General features: G+C 38.9%; 1 protein-coding gene across 2 annotated transcripts in view; it reads right to left on the minus strand.

The window, feature by feature from the left end:
• The window catches only part of magu (SPARC related modular calcium binding-like protein magu), a 58,648-nt gene that overhangs the window by 25,540 nt on the left and 10,087 nt on the right, over nt 1-23,021 (minus strand). For both annotated transcript variants that reach the window (XM_071590350.1, XM_071590349.1), the window contains exons 2-6: nt 17,038-17,142; nt 15,204-15,506; nt 13,609-13,668; nt 11,662-11,766; nt 10,416-10,679 (exon numbers count right to left, since the gene is read on the minus strand). In XM_071590350.1, coding sequence (XP_071446451.1) covers nt 10,416-10,679; nt 11,662-11,766; nt 13,609-13,668; nt 15,204-15,506; nt 17,038-17,142 — 837 coding nt within the window. The remainder of the gene's footprint in view (nt 1-10,415; nt 10,680-11,661; nt 11,767-13,608; nt 13,669-15,203; nt 15,507-17,037; nt 17,143-23,021) is intronic.

Raw genomic sequence — 23,021 nt, forward strand, 5'->3', positions numbered from 1 at the left:
AATATTTACGCTCTGCATCTCTAAATATTTATTTTATGTAGCAGCGTCTAGTGTGGAGTTGGGACATTACTACATGCAATGGAAATATATGTGGCGTTGCAGAACTAAACCAATTCAAATATCAGAACTGAAAACAGTAGTGCAACGCGAAAAATAATTTTAGTGAGTGACTTAGAAATGTAGGAGAAATGGTTGGTTTGACTAATAAATTATTTCCCTTCATTTAAATATGCGCTCCTTGATCTTGCTGCCCAAGATTTGATGGATCCTAAATGGCACAAACATGTGTAGAAGTTTTTATTTGGGACAGCCATGAAATATGCTATGCAAACTATATCGTAATATACTCATCCTTCGAGATAAAAATTCAAAGTATGTGCACACTTCGTATTCTTTAGCTTAAAAATGTGTTTAATTTCATTTATTGGAGTAGAAGTAACGACAATATTTTTATTATTACTAGCTACTTGTTGATGAGGAAATGCAGGCCACCTTGGCAGTATTAAAAATATTAAATCGCAATCTTAAAATGGAGGTATCCGCAGCATCTTTTATTAAATAAATCACACATTTTCGGGATTAAAGGAGACTTTTTTAGAATAATTGATGTTTTTCTCCTCTTAACGGGAATGCCATTAGGAGAATGCCTTTCTCAATAAAAGAAGCAAAATGTTGAGTATTAAAACAATTCGCAGCTAATCCTGAAAATCTGTGATGCTTTGGCGTATTCAGAAACAACATGTACGTTCACGCATAGGATAGTAATTTAATAGTAAATGTCTCAGTGTCATTTTTCACTGAAATTCAAATCTCAACGAGATACATCGTAATGATCTGCGCCACATTAACATCACCCAAGTTCGTGCGGATCGGAAATTTAAGAATTTTCCGAGTAAAAGAGGACAGTTCCATCACTCATGTAGGGGAGAACAACATTTTGGCCCGTCTATGAAAATAAAAATAGAGGTGGAATATTGAAAACATTTCTATACTCCCTCAAGGGAGTATAGAAATTCTAGGCATTAGCCCAGATTTCTAGGCATTAGCCCAGATTGGCAAGAAAACGTATTGAGTTTAATACTTCGTAAGTTTTTTGAACCCTTGCTTGTCAATATTTAATCAATTTTTTTCCTATTGAGGTTTGAATAATTATGAATTGCTATTCCGGAACGGATTACGGAAATACATTACGCAAGAATTCAAACGTCCCAATCCAATTAGAAGATGAAGGCAAAAGTCTTTGATTGCCCAAGGGGGCACTATACTTTTAAATAATAAACACCTTCATGAAGAAGATGAAATTAACTGCCTAGAATTGATTGCCAGAGTATAGGAAACATATTTGTTCAATATGTCATTGTATTATTTCGTTGATCCGTTATAAAAAAAATCAGAATAGTTAGGAATAAGGTATCCCTCACAGGGGAGGTCATATCAATTTGTTGCAACTTATATGGTTCCGTCTTTCAAAGAATCTCGATGTGCTAGAAAAATAAACTAAAATTTAAAAATATCACAATTATAACTGTTCCTATAAATTTCCAGTTTTTAAAACCAATTAACTATCTTAAGCACAAAAATATCTACTTTAAAAATGATTGAAGCCATTTTGATTACTTTAAAGTTTATATCATAAAATTGCTGCTATTTAGTGGAATATTTTAATTTGTTAGCAGCATAACTGTAAAAAGTTAAACAAACACCTTATTGTTATGATTTGCAATGCTACTTAAGCCATTCAGCTGATTGGATTTAAAAAAATTTTAAATGGAATAATAGTTTTTTTTAATTATTATTATTATTAAACCAGAGCCAATTTATAGAAAAATTTTTAACTGAAATTATTATGGCTGCAGATAACCAAGAATATGGAATTAATTAGAAAAAATTTAATTCAATATTAAATCATGAATTTCATTAGTTTCAAAGTGGTAACAACATATGTAGCCGTTAAAAAATATTCAACGAAAGCATTTTATACGAATTTTACAATAAAAGGCATATTTTAAGCATAATACATAATACAAGCTCGTCTATTCCAAATTCTACATAGTGGTACTGAAATTTTCAGTGAGTTAAATGAAAAAGATAAGAACCGAACCCAGGATACAAAAATAAGTGTTAGTGTTAGCCTAGGCAGTCAGGTGCCACCAAACCTTCTACACCCTTCAAAGCACTACTTTCAAAGCTTCAAAAGTAAGATAAGCAAAATAAAAAAAATTGAAGTGCACTACAAAATGTATGCTTGGGAAGCCGAATTGCCATTAATTAAGTGCGCCTTACGAGATTGAAATTCACAAAAAAAGTGACTGATGCAATGCGGACGGTTTTATAAACCGATTATGAAATGTTACAGCAACAGCGCATGACAGTACCACCTAGGACCAATTAGCCAGCCGCTCGGAAAGCAATGGTTTAGACAAAAATAAACAGGTAATATAGAAGGCAATTGGAAAGAAAGCAGAATAGCGCGAGGCGGAAATAACGCATAAATAGGTAATTTTCCGCATCCTTCTTCTCTAGCATGGCTCATTTCTATGAAAAACTTACAAATTTTCATGCTGATGATGGTAGATGAACAAAGATAGTGTCAAATCCTGGAGATCTAAAATTATTTTCAGTGCATACCAACTAGCATGAAAGTATCCGAGTAAAAAATTATTTCGTATCACTTTCAGGTTTGACAGGTTTGGTTACGGTTCCTTTTTTGCCAATGCTATTGAAAATTCTTCCCATGAATAATTAGTGAAGGGAAAATCATAAAGGTGCATGGATTTCAACGGTTTTCATTACAAAGTCCATTAGGATCATGGAATAAATGCTAAAAAACACGCTTCCCGCATTAATAGTATTCTTGCAATGGATCATTTGCATAATGAGCAGAACGCAACGACTGATATTCCCCGCATTCATGCCACATTGAAATGAGTTGCTAGCGAAATTTTCGAAGTAGAAAGCAAACATTTTTTAAATAGCAGTAAATACGGTGAAGTGTAGTCTAGGCGGACACTGACGAATTAAAATGCGCTACCGAGCGATTGTTTTCCACTCTTTGACGTTTCATTTAAAAAAAAAACGTCTTCAGTTCACGCTGACCTGATCGAAAAAATTTTTCGATGCGAGAGAGATATACACGTACATATTTTACCGAAATTATACCATTTACTGAATCATAAAACGGGAAAAAGTTTGTATCCTTCGTTCGTTCGTATTTGGATGGCGTGACTTCTGACATTAGACATGAGACCCCGAAAAAAAAGGAGATTTTTGGACGAATATAAAAAAAATGTGTACCCTGAAATCAAAACGCTCCGATGCATGCATAAGATGTTGGTTCCTTAGATTGAGTTTATACGGGAGAGTTGGCAACCCTGCATCTACACACTCTTCGACCCTTGGATAGAATGAATTGAATCGGAGCGGAAGTTCTTCTGAAAATATATTACCCTTCCCACGACTCATCGTCACATCCTTAGTTTCATAGATACTACATACCCCCTAAAAAAAGCTATCCATACTCACGACCAGCTAATGGGATGTGATCCACTAATCGCCGAGTGACAAGTCCCTGATCGGCTGGAGCTCTGTTTGAATTCACCAGCCAATGGCTATTCCGACGATTTCCCCTAAAAATATTCTTCCACCGCCTCGTATTACGTATATCCTTCGTTGTCTACGTCATTGTAGGTATCAGAAACAGGCGTTTAATCGCATGATTAAGCATTTGTAGCCGAAAACTAAAACCAAGAAGCTTCTTACCGCATTTGAAATTTTTCTTTCATTTTTATGCGCTCCATTCGAACGGGAAACAGTTGTCCCCCGTTCGAAAATAAGGGGAAGAGGAAACATTTAAAAAACGAAAGAAATTAATAGTTTTTTTCTCTTGAATTTGTACGACGATTGCATGATATCTCTTTTTCCTACACCGAAGAAACAACTGCTTCCAAGAAACATTTCTGAGTTCGAGAGAATTGACAAAACCCTAGAATTAAATTGGAATAGTACAATATCACCTAATGAGAGACTACGGAACGATAAACTGAACGTGATAACATCTTTGACGCATACCGTTGCTACATACTTTTTCATCACGAAAGTTTCCTCTACGAACGTCATAGCGGAGACTTGCCGGAATTCATAAGCAACGTTTGCCAGAGCCTATTAATTGAATTTACCTGCCTTTTTACTCCTTCAAATTAGAATTTACAACGAGAAATTGCTCACATCGAATACATTAGTTTGGGATATGGACGCAATGTTTTCTGTGAGCCTCAAAAAAGAAGCTATGAAGGGTGTAAAGATGCGCAGAGATATTCGGGCGCCTGGAAATCAATCCCACTGCTACTCCATCAAGAATGGAATACTTTGAAAGCGCTAAGGGATGATCACTCAAAGGTAGTCGTAACGTTTGTAGAAGCTGTTCAAAAACAAAATTCTGGGGTTTTTCAATTATTATTACATAGTTGTCCTTAACTCTACGAGTAAAGCGAAGGATTGGAAAAATTGCGGAAGAATTACTTCGATAAAAGTACTGAAAGACCAGTATCTGGGATGATTTAGTTCACCGATGAGTATAGCGATGGATGAAAGCAGCGCACCACCGCGGGAAACAATTCAGTGACTAAAATCGCTTCTCCGAGAATTTGACGACGCAAAATAAATTAGAGACAGATCCCACGATTCGAACTGTAATCATTCTCGGTTTTCGAGGGCCCACAAATATTTCTGGCGCAACTTCGCAAATCTTTCCAAGGCGTATATTTTCTAAACTTCTTCCCTTTCGCGAAGGGAGACTGAGAAAAATTAGAGATTCACTTCATCACAAGAAACAGGCCCATTCACGTACACCTTTAAAAGATAAAAACAAGCCATCGACTGAGTATACATGTACCGACACGGCTGTTCGACGAGGCGACCTGATACAATCGGAACCATTTGCAAGACGCGGCACGTGCCACCTGACCCACGCCGACACTCGGAGGGAATTCGAAATCCATTGATCCGAACACTCCCTTCCATCTTCTCCCGCCGCGAAGGGCGGATGCTGTCACGTGACACCGCGCCGCCTCATTTTCCTCCGCTCCCCACGCGAACCCGCACTCGGGACGGCCACGGAGTCGCCAGCACTCTGCTGCGACCCCTATTGACTCCCGCTCCACTCCGGGATCCTCCCTCCTCCGCTCTTCGGGAAGTCCCCCGCTTGACTGAAAAGATCTCCCCTCCCCACCTCCACTCAAAGAAGAGGAAATTGATGGGCGGTTGCCTCCGTCTCTTTACTGAAGGGCGCACAATGAATGCACGGCGCCGACTACGACAACGCTGATGGCGACGCGATTGTCCCAGGGAGGATTCAAAATTTTCACTCGCCTCGGAGAGAATGAGAAAAAGGAGAGAGGCACCAGAGAGAGAGAGAGAAGGTCTCTCTTCTTCCGCAATGTCGAGCGGGAAGGAGAACGTATTGGAGGGGGCGCGGAGGCGGGGGTGGATCGACGACGACGTTCGGCCGACCGGAACGAGAGACACGTGCCGGCCCGTGCCCACGGGGGCGGAACCGCGAGAAGAAACCCCAAGGTTTTTTGGATCCCCCGCCGGAAGAATCTCTCCATCCGGAAGGATCTTTCCATTTGTCTCCATCTCAATCCCCCGTCGGGGTGCGCGCTAACCGAAAATATGTGATGCCAACTCACTCTTCCGAAATCAGTCTGTTGCGCAATTTTAGTATTTTAGTACTTTTTAGTATCCTGCAAGTCACCACTAGGGTGTGAGGCAGGGGGTGAATACACAGTAGACTGATTTCGACCCGAATATTTTTCCCCCTAGCGCGGTCGGACAATGTTTTTCTGATCCCTTATCGTTCGTGGAAACAATTACATCTTACACCTATCTGTTCTACTATTATTCTTAAGCGATCAGAATAACATTGTCCGACCGCGCTGGGGGAAAAATATTCGGTCAAAATTAGTCAAAACTTCCGTCTAATTGACGATATTTTAAGACGTCTCCACCTCACCTCCTCCTTCTTCGGCCTTTCCAGAGTCGCGAGACTAGCTCCAGGTGAAATGCATTAAGGAAATGCGTCAACGTGAGTGAGACTCGACCTTAGGGGTTGCCCAATTGATAGTGCCCATTAACTGTGTCACACGCCAAGAGAGAGCAGAGATACGGAGAATCGTGATAACGGCGAGGGATAGGTCACACGAAATGTGACGTTGCACGTAAATCAACTCAAATTTCGCGCGATGGACACGGCGGAAGCCAATGAAATATGTCACCCGTAAATACGTCAGCGTATGGAAGGATCTATTGGCGGTTTTGCAAGATGGGCAGCATTGATGGATGAACTCACATTTGTCGAATTGCAGGGGGAAGAGGGTGACTCGCCTGACGTGAAGTTCGGCAGATGAGGACTGAAACTTTGTGACACCCTGACGGAGGGAGAGAAAGGGTATGGGAGTGAGCGAGGCCGGGATCAGAAAAGGTAAAAGTGGCGCTATACACACTTGGTATATCTTTGTGAAAATGATGACCGAGGCCAGACCCTGGAATCACATAGTTGACGTTAGAGTAAAAGAAAGATTTGGCGAATTCCATTGAGACAACCTTCATTCTATTAGGCAGATTTCACCGCACGATAATTACTCATAACGAATGATCTGGAAGGGATGCAATATTAAGAAATGAGGCGGGTGGAAATTAATTATTTTTACGTGAGAGTTTTTTATATTTTACATTAATTTGTTTCAGGCATCTTTTGGTGGAAATCAGCCTATAATATTGCAAAAGTAGCTCTGATATATAATATATTGCAAGAGTAGAATCTGTCTATATTTTTATTCCAATTATATTAGCTAAATTCCCATTGATTGACCTATGACAATTAATTATTAACGTGGCATTTGACATTTCAGACGACAACTCATCCACTCTTCCCTACCTTCTGAAAAAGTTTCTGCGTTAGTTGAAAACCACCACAGTAATCAATCCGAAGGTAGGTTTGTACATGAGGGTAGATGATCTTGTACTAAGTCCTACGCTCTACCTATTAGGCTACCACGTCCCTCAATTTGCAAAGGATAGAGACAACTATCACTTCCCTCTAGAGATATTTTTTCAAAAATTCAGAATGAAAACTTCCGTTACTGGGAAGCCATTTAGTCTGACATAAATAGGAACTTTTGAAAGTAAGTCAACAACGGCGTATACTACCTACGATTCCAACGACCATTAAGCAAGAAATGAATGCCTTTTTCCGTCGCAAAGATTGAAATTAAGACCAACAGGGAGTCGATCAAAAGCATAGCGTCAGAATTTAGAGAGAGAGAGAGTGAGAGAAAGAGAGAAGAAGAGAAAGCCAGCAACGCATCATTCAAAGCGACAACAACGACAGCAACAATTAAACAACAGGCTATCCCATGCATCACAGCGGATACTCGTCTTTCGTGTCAATAATCCACTCATAAGCACAAATTATATAAGCATCACATAAAAATTCGGTACAGATTACGAATAGGAAGAGGTAAAACTGCGTCTCATAGACAAAAATAGAATAAAGCGATAGACGTCGACATTGAAAGCTATAGAAAAGATTAACATATGTGTACATATCATTGGCAATATTTGACGAGATACCTACGAGCACTTATTAGCCAGCATTCGGTAACAAAAAAACACTAACATTGGAAAAGTTATGGAAGCGCACATAAAGCGTGACTCAATGACACAATGAATGTACCCACCCCGGTCGCCCCCGAGAATCATGTTGGCTCTAGAGAGTTTGCCTGCCATTTCTCTTAAAATGCGTTAATTTGACATTCGAGATTCGCGGTTTCAGAAAAGTAGATAAAAAAAACTTTGTTAGCATGCAATTGAAGTGCGCACGAAGATGCTGATCCAAGAGCGAATATTTTATTTGTAAAACATAAACAAAATGAAGTCATAGCCAGAGAGGGTTCAACTTGGTTAGTTAATTGGCTTGTCCGAACAAGAGGAAGAAATGAAAGGGCTTCCTCTTTTATTTCCCCTAAGTAGTTGTATGGCCACCCAAAATTAGATGTGAAGACTTACCCCTATAAGAGGAAAATCGGGTTGTTTTGTAAACGCAGCATCAAAAGAGCTTCACATTGCGAAGGGCCGAGAGTATGAACATATATAAGGACTGTGATTGAGAAGGAGCTTATTATTTATAACGAATGCTATAGAATGAATCCATCCAACCCAGATTTTACTGAAATGCGTATGAAGATTATCTCAAGCGGATCAAGGAAGTGTATATTTCTCCGTTTTCCACGACTGCGAGTGTATTGGACGAAATTGAACTGACATTTCTTTCACTTGACAACTAACGCTGCTCCACACAGAGCGTTTAATGTAAGCTGAAAAATAAACATCTATTCACCATTGTGTAATACATAAATAAAAAGCATGGCGTTAATAATTTAAGCTCTGAGGCGCGGAGAATTTTAGAAAAATAAGAACCATCGAACGATTTTTAATATTTTTGATAGCAGTATCTTGGGGGATGGTTGAATTCCTCTATCGTTGACCTCCTCCTGTGGTTTTACACGACTGTAAAGTCGAATTTTCGTCGAGTGCCCTATCCGGTTGGGCTTGTGGGGAGATTCAACGAGACCAAGCTGGGAAAAATCCGATAGAAGAACCAGCCTGCATGGATTCCTTTATGAAAGAACCGTCGAAATGCTAGCTTAACTGCTGATAATATTTTAATGTTGCGCCTTTTCTGGAGTGCGCATCCACTCCTTGCCCTAATTTGCTCCTTATTTTGAAGGTATTTCCAGGAATTATACCTTTAAATTTTCATGAGCCGTTAATTATAATTTGACATATTCTCTGTGACAAACAGGGTGTTGGGAAAAGTCAGCTCTTGACTGATATGGTATAATCTCTGACGGAATATAAGAAAAAAAAATCTCTACAAACATTATAGCGCAAACGGTATCTTTTCAAGGTGGCGAATAATTTATTTAGCCCAAATTGGATCGCAAATGTCAGCCCCATTATGCTTTCCTAAATGACAAGCGCGTATATCCCATTATATGCTGGAGAAGATTATTGACTAAGGGCTGATTTGCTCCCAAACTCTCTCAACAAAAATCGCCTTCCATCTCCCATACTCATTTCCAATTCTCCATCCTCGTACCCAAGTACTTACTCCTTACATTAACAGCAAAGATTGAAGCTATCCGTTTCCTTGGATAGGAATCATGGTGACATAGGTGCCTCGAGTCATCTAATGAGATGAAAGCGTTGATTATATAAGAAAGAGGGATATAGCGGCCATTTTAGATTGATTTTTGCATTAAATAATTCTTCCGCATATTAAAAATGCCGCATTTGTGCTACTATGCTCAAAGGAGCTTCACTTCTTGCATTCTGATGAAGGATATCTACCATATGAGTTTGGCGGTGGCTTTCCAGAACACAATGTATTCCGCGAACGTCAAAATATAATCCCGATGAGGGAAAATTATCATTTCAGCATGAGTCCCCAGTTGAATATTTATGAACCAATCCGTAGGACCAAACTTTATTCCCTTGAGGAGAATACATCATTTCGAGTTGTTCTTGAGCCCTTGTTTTTGGGAGGGAATGAGAATCATCGCCTCTTCCATGGCTTCTTCGTGATTCATGCAAACTAGATCCCTGTCACCTGAACGAAATGGATTCAGACCCCTTAAAGCAATCCTCGAAACCAAAAGTGCCCCCTGGAAATCCCTTATGACCCATCCCAGAAAGACGAACGCGAGGAAGATGACGTGAAAGATCTCCTAACGAGAAACTCCCGACGTTTCGATTCGTCCCGCAACGACGGAATGCTTTCACTTACGGACTGCTTCCCAGACTTTTCAACGAAAGCGTGAACATGAGATGCATTCGAATGCAGAATAGCTACACGACTACTAAAACAGAAATCAACACAGAGAGAAAGAGTGATAGAGAGAGAGAGAAAGAGTCTGAGAAATATAATCAGGATAATACGGGGTGGTAATCGTGAACAAGATAACAGAACGGGGCTGCCGCTACAACCCGTTGATCCAATGGCACAAACAAGAACGCACGCATACAAACACACTAATTAATATATGCAAAAATAAAACTATCCTTTGAAAGAGAGGAAGGAAAGAGAGAGAAAGAGAGCAAAACAAATGTGTACATAGGTACATGTATACAGAGATGAGGTGTAGGAGACAGAAGAAAGAAAAAGGGAACACACGCACGCGCGTACACACAGACACGCACAAGCACACACGCACGAACACGCACAAGAGGAGGACACTTGAAACATTGAAAAATAAAAAAAAATAGGAAACGAACACTACCGTCCACCTTCCTTGAAATTGACAATAAAAGAAGGCTTATAGACGGCGGACGCGTCATATGCACACGCGCACACTCACAGTTGAAGTCGAGGCCGACGCAGGCTCCCCACTCGGGCCGCGAGATCATCGTGTCCTTGTCGAGGTCGCAGGAGCGGGCGAATGTACGGGCGCACCGGCGGGGCCGCACCACCTTCCGCACCAAGCGCCGGAGGTCACGGTACTCGGCCTTGGAGAGGGCGCCGTCCCCGTCGCCGTCAAGGGAGGAGAACTTCCAGTCGAGCACCCGGCGGTCTCCCTCGCTGAGCCCCGCCCCCTCGCCGCCGCCCTCCTCTGAGGATGCGCCTGTAAGCACCACACACACCCGGAGTTAGTTGGCAAAAGCACGGCTCATTCCGAGCTCACGGACATCGCGTGCTCTCGGGGTGATTTGTTTCATTGTGTTTATTTTTTATTTTTGGGAAATCAGAATTGCATGCAGGGTATTCAACCAATTTAAAGGTTGATTTCGGACAGTCTCTTACGACTATTCACATCTAAATATTACGGGAATCTCATATTTCTTTACCCTACCTAGTTATCATAGTACATAGACTGAAATGAAACAAACATTTTGAAGTTATTTTCAATTAATTCCAAAGAAACTGCGGGAGATGCTGCAATAGTGACTTTTAAAATAGTTTGTAAAAATACTTTAATGATTATGAAGCGGCAATTTCATTAGTGTGCACAATTTGCACAATGTGTCCTTTAGTGATGGATGGATGGAGTGAATGATTCTCAGAATTCTTTCTTCAAAAAATAGAATTGCTCAAATAATGCTATTGTAAATTTGATGCAAGAGTCACCGCTAACCTATACAGCCTTGATACCCGTAAATAAACGCAATTAAATGACACATTCCCTTCCCACCAAAGGCCTTATGTGGTTTAGACACAGCCCCTTAGTGCAAAGTAGTTTTATCATTTTACTGAGTATTTTGCTTGACCGGAAAGGTAGGAAATTTTTTTCGAGGAGGAAATAGAACCCACCGAAAAATACTCCGATTCAACCTCAGTTTTCTTATGAGTACATGCTTCGCGCATCACCCTAGTGATCATAATATGAAAGGAAGCATGTATGGATCTTGCTCCAAAACATTTAAACACAAGAATTTAAGGTTGATAAATTGTTTCAGGGAACAAAAACCTTGTCCAAAAAACGCTGATACTCTGCACCAACCATTCATTCACACATACTCGAACATACAGTATAACCAATAAATCCCACAAGTTGATCAATTGGAGTGGAGCACGCTGGGTTGAATATAACGGCAGAGTTTTCTTACCTAATGGGATCTGTGATGCAGGTTTAGAGGGCAGCCTGTAGTACTCTGTCCGGAAGATCTTGATAAGGTTTCTGTTGAAAGTCGTTCGATCGACCCGACCGCAACCTGAGTGATAAAGAAATAAACGTTAGGCCACCACCTACGAAGAAATTGAGAGACAATTTGAGAAAGATTGAAAAAGCTCAGAACAAAAGGAAAAATAATTTATAAACACAGAGAGGTTAATATTATATAATTTACGATGTACTTCATCGCTATTCGGAAGAGTGCGTATTTAAGTGTCGGAATAATAAAGGAAAATGTGAGGAAAAAAGTATCAAATGAGCAATTACGTAGTTTCAAAGTCACTTCTAGTGTCCCGAAAATTTTTGCTGCCGACATAGAGGACATGTTTAAATTGGAGAAATCATTCACAGACACATCATGAGATGGGGACCTCGTCTCATTGGAAACAGTGTCATTCGAGAAAACGATTCGAAAATGAAACTCCTTAATTGAGAGTCTTCTATCACAGATGAAAGGGTCTAAGTACTTAAAGGAAGAAAGCACTGACGAGAAAAATGTCTTTTGTACATTTTATCCACCACTAAATCAGTAAGAAAAGTGGTATTTCGAAAACATAATCATTTTCATGTTTCCAGTGTAAGTGTAATGATGTCGCTACCAACTCTTTTAACAGCTTGCGATGATTTTTAGTTGTTATTACCCAAATTATTAAACATTTTAAAATAAAATATGCTTTCTTTTGTCACTAAATTTCTTTTCTGTATGTACACGACCTAACTTAAAATAAAATCTCATTTTTGACTAGATTATCGAGATATATTTGAAAATTCTCCCACCAACACTTGTTGACAAAATTAATATGATTACAAAATAACCCATTTACGAAAGAAATTATTATCAATAGCATACTATACTTTGTCGTATTCAGGAATTAGTAATGAGAGATGCTTATGGATAAAGTATGTTCTCGTATTTTATTACAGACCTCCATTTTTCCTCTAGTTGATTGCACGACTGAAAAGATTAAGCAGATCACCCTTGTAGCGTGACTTTACAAGAATTGGTGGTGGTGCCATGTGCATTCCTCTCGAGACCGATAAGTGATCACTAGTTCATTGCATGTCGACATTTTTCTCCTGTAGTTGTTTCTCGTGCATGGGGCGTTACATAGTCTGTTCGTGTGCTGTGCTTGTCTGGTATGGATACATCATCTGCCACACGCCTACCTTGGTGGCTTTCAGGGTATTAGGCTTATGTAGACGTATAAAGGCGCTATCTTTCCAAATAATAAAAGTAAAAATTATCGTGAGACTGGCTAGTATTCACTGATGAGTTGGAAAGTGTGTTTTTTGTTTTAATATTGACCTTTAGATGTTTACGCTGGTGTTTGGCTGATGTCTCAGTAATACGAAGTCGACTCCGGGACTTAAAAGTACGTAAAATTATACGATCTTGAAAATGTCAAAAACGAAGAGCTCCGTGCATGAAATACAACCATTTTTATATATACATTAGTGGAACCCAAAATGCCGGTCAACCAGGATTTAAAAATTCTTATAAACGGAAACTGAAAAAGTAAATACGAAGAAATTTACATAAAAAAATTGAAATTACAAATCCCGTGAAATTATGCAGAAATAATTGTAACTGATGGCGGCATTTTCTTTGATCCCTCCATCCTCTTATTACTCCTGTTTTTCTCAAGAAATTAAGGAGTGATTATCATAAATATTCATTTCTCTTATAAAAAGGAGTTACATATTGTGAAATTGGTACGTGAAGGGAATGGATACAAATATATTATCCTTCCTACAATTGTCCTACTGTGAAGATTGCACGGCCCAGGGCAAATGTCTGACGCCAATTAATAATTTATGAGAGTCAGCCCGCGAGATTTAATTAAGAGGCTCAACCGTCCGCTTCCTTATTTCCCTCTCTCACCTTTCCGGGTTTTCCTGGCGCGTCCGCTGGCTGAAGAGCTCCGCCGTGTGTTGGATTTGCCTACTCCGCAGGCGGGCGGCGTTGGATGTCCGCGACAGAAGCCGGGGGCCCAGCAGCCGAGGGCGGGCGGAGATGATGATGGGGAACGAAGAAAGGCATTTTAAAATGTTTGGTCAAATTAAAATCGAAGGAGACTATTCATTTACCCCGAGCGATGTCGCTCGTAAGAGATATTTTCATTGTTTACGATTAATCACTCTCGCACTACAAAAGTTAACAAAAATGAAATTACTTTCCATCCCATGAGATGATCGCATTTAAGGGGTTAGTTGATCAAAGATACACGCTTTCCAATTGACATATTCAAAGTAATAGAATTAAAGCTGAAAAGTAAATATCAGTATACGGGGTCACGGTACAATGAATTTTGGTTCTCGTGCTTAGTTATTGGTTTAAATTTTATTTTCTGGAGATTAATTTTTATTTTACAATCGAAATATCCTAATTTTTTGGTTGCCTTAAATTATTTTGGCATTTGGTTAGGCGTAAATATGAATTGATTTGTTTAGAATGACGCAAAATAGATCTTATTTTGCCTTTACTCAGTGATTATTCAACGATAATACTGCAACAGAATGTCTTGTTAGTTCTAAATAGTGGCCCTCGTAGTTAGAAGATTGACCCATGGCGGGGAGCACGATGCCATAATGTGAAAATAGTGTAAACATGGCGGCTACACTAGAAACATGCATCATAGAGGAACAGCGTTCTGTCATTGATATTTTCAGTATTTAAGGGATGAAACCCATCGACATCGAATGAAAGTTCAGTATAGTGACGCACATCTGTCACGTCAGCTATGATGCGTGGATTAGTTCCGATGGAGCATTAAATCTGTAACCTCTCGATCAGGTCAGGCACACGCGAGTAGTGACACCAGAGGTCTTCTCAGCAGTTAAAGTCATGACTTTTCCAATGGTATTTCCACTGCGAGCCACTGAGAAAGCATATGAAAATTATTGACAAGTCTATCCTTTGGATGTTATCGTTTGTGGGATAAAATGATAAATCTATAAAAATATTTTATCTAAGTTTATTTATTTTAAGTTTAGTTCTTTAAAGGTTTTCATTTGAATCACCGTCTAATTATGAATACTTACAATAAAAAAAACTGATACATAAAATACAGCCTAAACAATAATTAACAGTAAAAAGCCATTTGACATTAACCTGCAACTCCCGATCGTTAGAAAAGGTTTTTTTTTAATAATTAAGCACAACACCGCGTAAGCACATACGATATTTTATAGCTCCGATCGAGTAGAGTGATTATAAGCAATACAATTGCTTTGATACATCAATATATTAACATGCAATCGAACCAATTCGAAGAAAAAAATAAGATTTTAATTTTTAGGCGGCTCTTGCAATGCGAGGAGCCTATTATACTAATTTTAGGCGGAATTAGCTTCCAATTTAACTTAGCCTCCATATTGAAATGTGACTTGACTCTTGAGTTTGAATCACTTTGATAATTGCGTTGACTTTACTCATATCCGCCCCCTAGGTCACCCGTCCAAGTGGTCCCCACTCACCCCCGCCCCGGCCGCACTTGGGCTTGCCGCCACGCACAGAGGTGTCCGGGAAAGGCCTGCCGTCCGGGGTGACGCACCAGCAGTACCCGGTGTCAGCGTGGCATTGTACGGGGGCGTAGTTGCCGTCGTCGAGGCACACGGGCAGGAAGAGGGATCCGGACGTCTGCTGTCCCTGGCGCCGCCTCTCCTTGCCGGCCCTCAGGCGACCCCTTCCCGCGCCTGACTGCTGCCGCTGCATCTCTTGCTGTTCCAGTTGGTGGAGGATACTCCGAGCGTACGCCAGGTCCGACCAGCATGGTTTCTCTTCGGTCGCGGAAAAAGGGAGCCGAGATTAAAACGTTTGACAGCAAACGCGAGCGTACAAATGTATACAAGTATATACGAGTGAGCGTATATATATATATATATATATATATATATATATATATATATATATATATATATATATATATATATATATATGTGTGTGTGTGTGTACATATTTATACTATACCTGTGTATATACTCTAAGCAACACCGACAAAATTAAACCCCATAATTTTAAGTATATGACCTTCTTCGGTTTAACTGCTTTATTCTTTCTTCTATAAACTCGTAAATTATCTAGACATTCAAAGCACTCCCAGAACCCATCAACGACAAGAAATTCTTTTTAGAATATTCTTAAATTAAAGACAAAATTATCTCTTGAAAGTAAAACCTGAATGATATCCTAAGTTAAGAGATAAAGTTGGTGACTAAAGTCCGCGCAAAAAACGTGAAATTGCCTACTATTGTCAATAAACGTGTATTTCTATAGAGGAAAACATTTTACTTTTATTTCCTCTCATCATTAAAAAAATTGTAATGTCAACGCAATATTATTCTGTTTTCAATTTCAACTGGCTAAGCCTTTACATTCCTCATTGCTAATTATACAGAACTCAGATACTCAGGGCTAAAAACATTCTGCATTCATAGATTCCTCAGACTTTTTCACCTTCTCCAGACTTTAGTGCTAATTGTTCCAGATTAAAATTAAAATGAAGGTAGTTCTCAAACAATTAATTAATGCGGTTAGGAATTCATTGCAAAAGTGCTGATGGTCATTATTACCATCACAATGTCGGCACTCTGTAGAAGCCAATGTATGTTTCAAATGTCTGCTCCATTTTTTTATGGAAGTCAGTTCGAAAACACTGTACTTTTCCGCAGAATGATCGCGGATTCAATTATAAAGAGGCATTATCATAGTGTTCTCTAATGATACGTTTGAAGGCAATTCCTTACCCTGCTCCGTCAACGAACTATCATTAACAAGTCATTTTCCAAAACATCCGTCCCCAAAATACTTTTTCTGGCCCCCTATTTACTACTTCTATTCCAAGAAACCTTCCACCCGTTCTCATTATTTTGGCCACTTCGTACCTCACAACCCATTACCCCAACCACCTCCAAGTTTTCTAGTGACATTTAATAAAAATTCTTTGTAAATATACACACAAAACGTTTTGATCCCAATGCAATCCTTTCAACAACTAGGTTGTGAAACTTGGGATTTTAATCATGAAAATTTTCAATCAATTAATAATTTCCGAATTGTAAAATCGATGAAATGTTTCGAGGATTTTTTTCTCCTCAAATATCAAATATATTCTCGTGGTTAAATGCATCTGACCGACTTTTCATGTATTACGGGATCAAATTTTAATATATCACACTTTTCCGTGCTCCCCAGAGTTGCAGCAACCCCGTGCCATGGGGCGAAGTTGAGCAATCTGCAAAGTAAGTGAAATCCGGCGTCGACTGGGCCGAGAGAGGAGGGGGAACCCCGTTCAAACTGTGGCGTGCTCACCTCTGGCCGCCAGGTGCCGGCCCCGGCCCCTCTTCTTGCCCTCGTTCCCTGAGGGACGACCCGCTTCGTCCGAGACGATTGTCCGCTTCACACTCCTTGGGCCACCTGCAGGGAGAGAGAGCCGGATCCGATATTTAGAAATTCATCGAAGCATTAATCATCAGGCAAACGGTTATGCCGCAGTAAATATATTTTTAAAACAGTCACAGTTATTTTATTACAGTTGTTGTCATGCAGAATTTAGTAAGAATTAAATTATGACTTTTCTACGTCACACATACTGACATTCAGTTAAAACACATTTCGGTGTCCTCTTTATTCAATTAAAAATTGCAAGGCCACCAATAATTAAACAAGGCATTCACTTAGCTTAGGTGATCATTGATTTTGGTCACGCTCTAGTATGTTCCCCGATTCTCGGTGGTGGAGTTTGAAAAATAGAACGCCGCCCGCGGTGAAAATTATTCCTCCTCTATCACAAGCCACTGAAAATGACTTTAAGTGCTTCCTTTAGATTGTAGATCTGTATAATTTACAGCGTAGCCGTAGCTAAGTGTCAGAATAAGCCTTTTTGACTTTAATTAAGTATTGAAAACACTAAATAAGACTAAAGAAAGGGTGCCTGCCATCAGTCATGGTATCATGCGATCAATCTAATGATGGCAAGGGTGTCCAAAGTTTCCTCATAACGTTTGACTTTAGAGAGGGAAAATTGACTGCGAAGTGCTATAGAAATATAAGGTTGAAGGCCACTAAGGCATAACTAAAAATTGTAAATTTACCTCTGGAGTTGAACATTGAGTTTTTGGCCCAAGTGTAGATTCTCACTGTTCGATTGGATTCGAAGTGACTCAACTGTGACTGAACACCAACCAACCATAGTAATCAACCCAAAGGTTGGTTTGGTAGGTGACTGTTAGGCTCATCTAGGTCCACTAAGCTTAACAGCGAGTGAAATTCACACATCAGGGTGTGGGGACTAGTTCTTTTCTCAGTTCAGTCTGTGGTTTCCTAGGAGAGTTTGGTAGGTATCCGAAAAATCACACAGCTTCACAGGCGAAGCTGAGGGTTCCCAGAGGTATCACCCGGTAGCCAACCCAGGCCCTCCAGTCAGTGGCCAATATCTCTATCCACTAGATTACCTTAAACTTACGTATTTCGTTAATCATGCCAAGTTATTGAGCTGAAGAGTGTTGTCCAGTATGGCCAAAACGACAACTACGTCTCTCAAGTATCGAATCTGGCCGTGGCCACCGGTGGTATAAAGGCATAGAAGCGGATGCAAGTCACGTACCAGTCAGCAGCCTAGTGGACATCCGCACGAGTCCCCTCGTGCACGTAATCGCCGCTTGGCTCACTCCCTTTGAGTCCTGCTTGATCCCTTTGAGCTCTTGCTCATTGGGGACGCCTGGCGTGAGTCGCGTGACCAATGAGCGGACCACCCAAACGCCCGACAGCGCTCGGGCCGCGTTGATCTGGTGACCGTTTGAGGTGAGTGAATAACACGTAATTTTCACGCGAGGTAGATTTCCGGAATAAAAAGGGCTATTTTCGGAAATTACAGTAATTTTCCGGGATAGCATTCAGCGTTGACCATATAATCCTTCTATAAGGTGTGATTACAAAGATCCAATGACAAGGAAAAGAAAATTACCACCTTACACCCACCCCGAGTCCAAAAGAAATATTTTAAGATAGCCACAACGTATAATAAAATAAAATATCATCCAATACAATGCGCAAGTCAGCTCAGAATTTTTATCAATGTCACTGACTAGCTGAGAACTAGAGATCAAACTTAATAACGAGTCAGACTAGCTCAAACATTATAGAAGTGTTATTTGGCTACAAATCATTATTGGCTGACGATAGACAACTGAAAGCGGTCTGAAGCCCATCGTTGATACGACGAATTAATGAAAGAAATTGCAGCGGAAATCAGGCGTAGAAGAAATACGGAATAGGAGTGGACAAAAGAATTGACGAATAAAAGTAAAATAACATATTTTTAGCGACACATCGTTTTATTTGGAATAAATCCCGTGAATTGCTGGCCCCGAGTTTTCTTTTGAACTGTATAAGCATTTTTTTAAAAAAGTTAATGCATTAGCTTTCCATTTTAAATTGTTCAAACGTCTTACAAATACCTAAAATAAGGAAAATAAGAAATACTATTACCTACAAGTACATTGAGATTAGTACTTACAGGTACATTCCAGTTTCAATTTCTCCAATCCTTTGCAAGTTGATTGGAACTTAAATCGATCCAATTCATTATGACAACACAGAGGTACAGAAAAATACTTACGCGACCTTCTATCGCTGCAATTGAATTAGCTGTCAACGATTTGCAGCATTTAACTGCGAACTTGACGGTTGTGTTTGCAATGGAATTGAATATAAATTCATTAATGAAATGTGACTGATGGTTGAGGCCGAGACTTTGTGGAAATCCATTGCGAACAGGAGTTTCAGAAATAACTTTGCAGCTTCCACATAAAATAACTTATTTATTTTCGGAAAATAAATAAGTTATTTTATGTGGAAGCTGCAAAGTTATTTCTGAAACTCCTGTTCATTAATGAAACATTATGAAAAAGGGGCAGTGGTGCAATTTAATAATATTATGGCGTTATCTAATTAGATGCATTGAAAATATATGCTCTAAGAAATAAAATATAACAAGGCGCTACAATGAATCCTAGATATATTCAAACGTATTTCAGTGGAAAAACAATTGCAACGTGCAGGGTTATCGAAACCAATAAGCAGTTGAACAGAGATTACTTGAACTGTATCGTGAGTAGGAAAAGAGCCATACCATACAGAAAACGCTACGTTCGCCTAAAATGAAAGGTACATGACCATTCTTCTCCGAAATGATACCTTGATTGATTGATTATTTCCGAAATTATCCGCGATCGATTATTTCCGCGTTTCACGAAACACAGGAAAACAACCATAGAAATTCATTTTGTGCACAGTGTGCGTGGAATGACAAACAATCACACCCTATTTATTTCTTTGTAATTCCCATTATTTTTGCGACACCAATCCTAGAATATAAGAAACAAAATTAAAGATCCCTTGAATATCCTCAAGGCTCTCCTTCCTCGTAGTTTCAGGGCTACGTAATTACTCTAAGGGTTTTGACAGTATTACAATCCATTGGTCCAAGGTTTAATCCATTGGTCTCGTGATGCGTCATGATGGAGCTCAGTTGAGTAAAACCCACATTACCTCGTCAATTTGATGTAACATATCTTCCTCCCTTCTCAAACATTCCCATAAATAACAGTTTATAAAGATTTTAACAAATTAAATTATAACCGCTAACTTCGGGGCTTATCCTCAAACTTGCAAATAAAACAATGCTCTTCTCCTGGTTACGATGTTTTTTTGATTTCGCATAGTATATGGACTTTCCGATAGGGCTAATTAAAAAAAAACAAATAACATGAATTCATGTTTAACTATTTTTTTTGGCAAAAGCTTAGGTGATAATCCCAGATCAGGATTGATTCGGGCTTGATAATCTTCAGGGTTGACGGTGGATCTCGTAAATAGGCCGTACTAGATAAAATGAAATCAAATGCCCACAATTCGCTCACTGGAAATTGATCCCTGCTACCGCTCTTAGGTAAATTAATGACAAGAGGTAAGCTACATTCTCACACGGTGGCGATATTAGGTGACAGAAAAATATAATATTAATACATTCTCAAATTTTCGAAACTATGCCATTTCATATGTCATCATTCCTAAGTCCATTTTCGAATGTCAATAAAACATTGGGGACGTTACCGGTACCTACAAGTTATCCATCATATTTTATCGGGAAATATAACTATAATTCATAATTTTTAATAAGTACATCGCGGAGTAATTCTCTGGAAACGCCATAAGATTAAATCGGCTGAGAAGGGAATGACAATCACGAAAAATGACTTGAGCGGAAAATCATCGCAATATGATTTGAAGCAAAGAAGGCCTATTTAACCTATCGAGAGGAATATCAATTATGACAGACCATAACGTAATTTACGATAATTTCAAAGGAAATCTTCAGACCGATTAATCGCTGGAACCCATGGGATCAAACGAATCTCTGCCAGACTCAAATTGCGCGGTGCGCCACACACATATCAGCATGGGGCTAAGGGAAGCAGGACGGAGAGTGCGAGAGATTTATGATCACATTAAATATAGTCGCTCCGCGGCTCTGAAGCCTCCTCGGGATGGGGCCGTGCGCTACTCGATTCGGGCAATACATTCAGGGTGTGAGTCGCAATAATTTCCGCAATCGATATCGCTATGTAAATTATATATACATAATTACTTAATTTATGTATACACATACTATATTTATGTATACATATATACATAGGAGCTAAATTCCGTCGAAATTATTCAGAAATAACGTGTGAGTGTTCTTTTTATGGGTTCTTACATTGTTTGTTGCTGTCCAAGTTTTTTATGCAACACGTGTTACTTCGACGAAATCATATAAATATATATATCTATATATACATATATATATATAAATAATATATAGTATATATAATATATATATATATATATATATATATATATATATATATATTTATTTATTTATTAATAGTATTAATTTAATATTATAATTAAATATTATTTAATTAATATAATTAAATATTTATTAATAGTATTAGTAATAATATTTAATAGTATATATATATATATATACTATTAAATTCCCTTTGAAGCATTCATTTACATGATATATTTTGAATGCACAATGTCACCGTATTTTAACTATGGATTATCTGAATTTTTTATATCATGTAAATATTTAATGTAAATCTATTAACTAATAAATCAAAGACGTCGCTGTTACTGATTTTCTTTTACAAAAAACTGTTAATTTACAACACAAGCAATTTATTAATTTTTATTTGAAACATGATCAGTTGGCTATTTTGGGGAATATCAGTTTAATTATTAATAGTGCTATACAAGTTAAGTTAGACTTTCAATGGGCACAGAGACCTGCCACGGATTCATACACTCAAATTTCTTGCCTAATTCGACAATAAAAACCAAAATGTTCTAATATGCAGTAATTCATTCTTCAACGTCGTATATTTCCTGTCTCCCTAAACACCGTTTGACATGATATTCTACCTCAATTGCCCCAAATTATCCCCTGTACCAGCCCTTAACAGTTAGTTGATACTCAATATGCCCTCCCTCTACCTTTAATTACTTCTCTAAATTTCTTCCAACAATCCCCACTCCTTCCTTACCACATCTAATGATTTTTTAAGCCGTCTTTCTTTCCATCGATTTCAATTATTCCATCCACCCACATTCCAAGGTTTCCAATCTATATTCATCTCTTCCCCAAACGACCATGTTCCCAACCTACATAAAACTGCGCCCTGTTTAAAATATCACTGAATTTTTTCCATCTTTACTCAAGATCCGTGTTACCAACTCTCCCCTTTTATGTTTTACTGTTATTGTCTTTTGTCCTCTTTTATGTTTGTTATATTTTTCACTGTAAATTGGCGCAACTGCTGTATGTGAACAATGTTGTAAAATAAAATAAAAAATAAAATGTCACAGCTGCTTTAACTACCACAATTTTTCTTTTGATGTGTATTTGACAACTTTTCCCACCTTAATAATTATGTTAGTGTAGGTTTATTCATTCATTCAGTGAGATTCATGCTAAGCAGCCATTAAGAAGTACTAACTTTCTTCAAAGATCACAAAATTGAGTGATATCTTTCGGAACCCATTGAAAATTACCTAGTTTGCTGGCCTAGTAACAAAAAAGTCAATGGAACTATTCTTAGGATATGTTGAAGGCATTCCGTCAAGGGGTGTAGCGATTTTTCCGCGAGGTGAAAAATGACGCACCAAGTTTCATTATCTGATATGTTGGAGGTGGGGAAGGGTATGTGTTGGGATTCTCTATTCAATTTCCACTTGGGTACGCGTGC

The sequence above is a fragment of the Hetaerina americana genome, unplaced genomic scaffold (assembly GCF_022747635.1).
Source record: "Hetaerina americana unplaced genomic scaffold, ioHetAmer1.1.p SCAF_4, whole genome shotgun sequence".
Classification (NCBI taxonomy): Eukaryota; Metazoa; Arthropoda; class Insecta; order Odonata; family Calopterygidae; genus Hetaerina; species Hetaerina americana.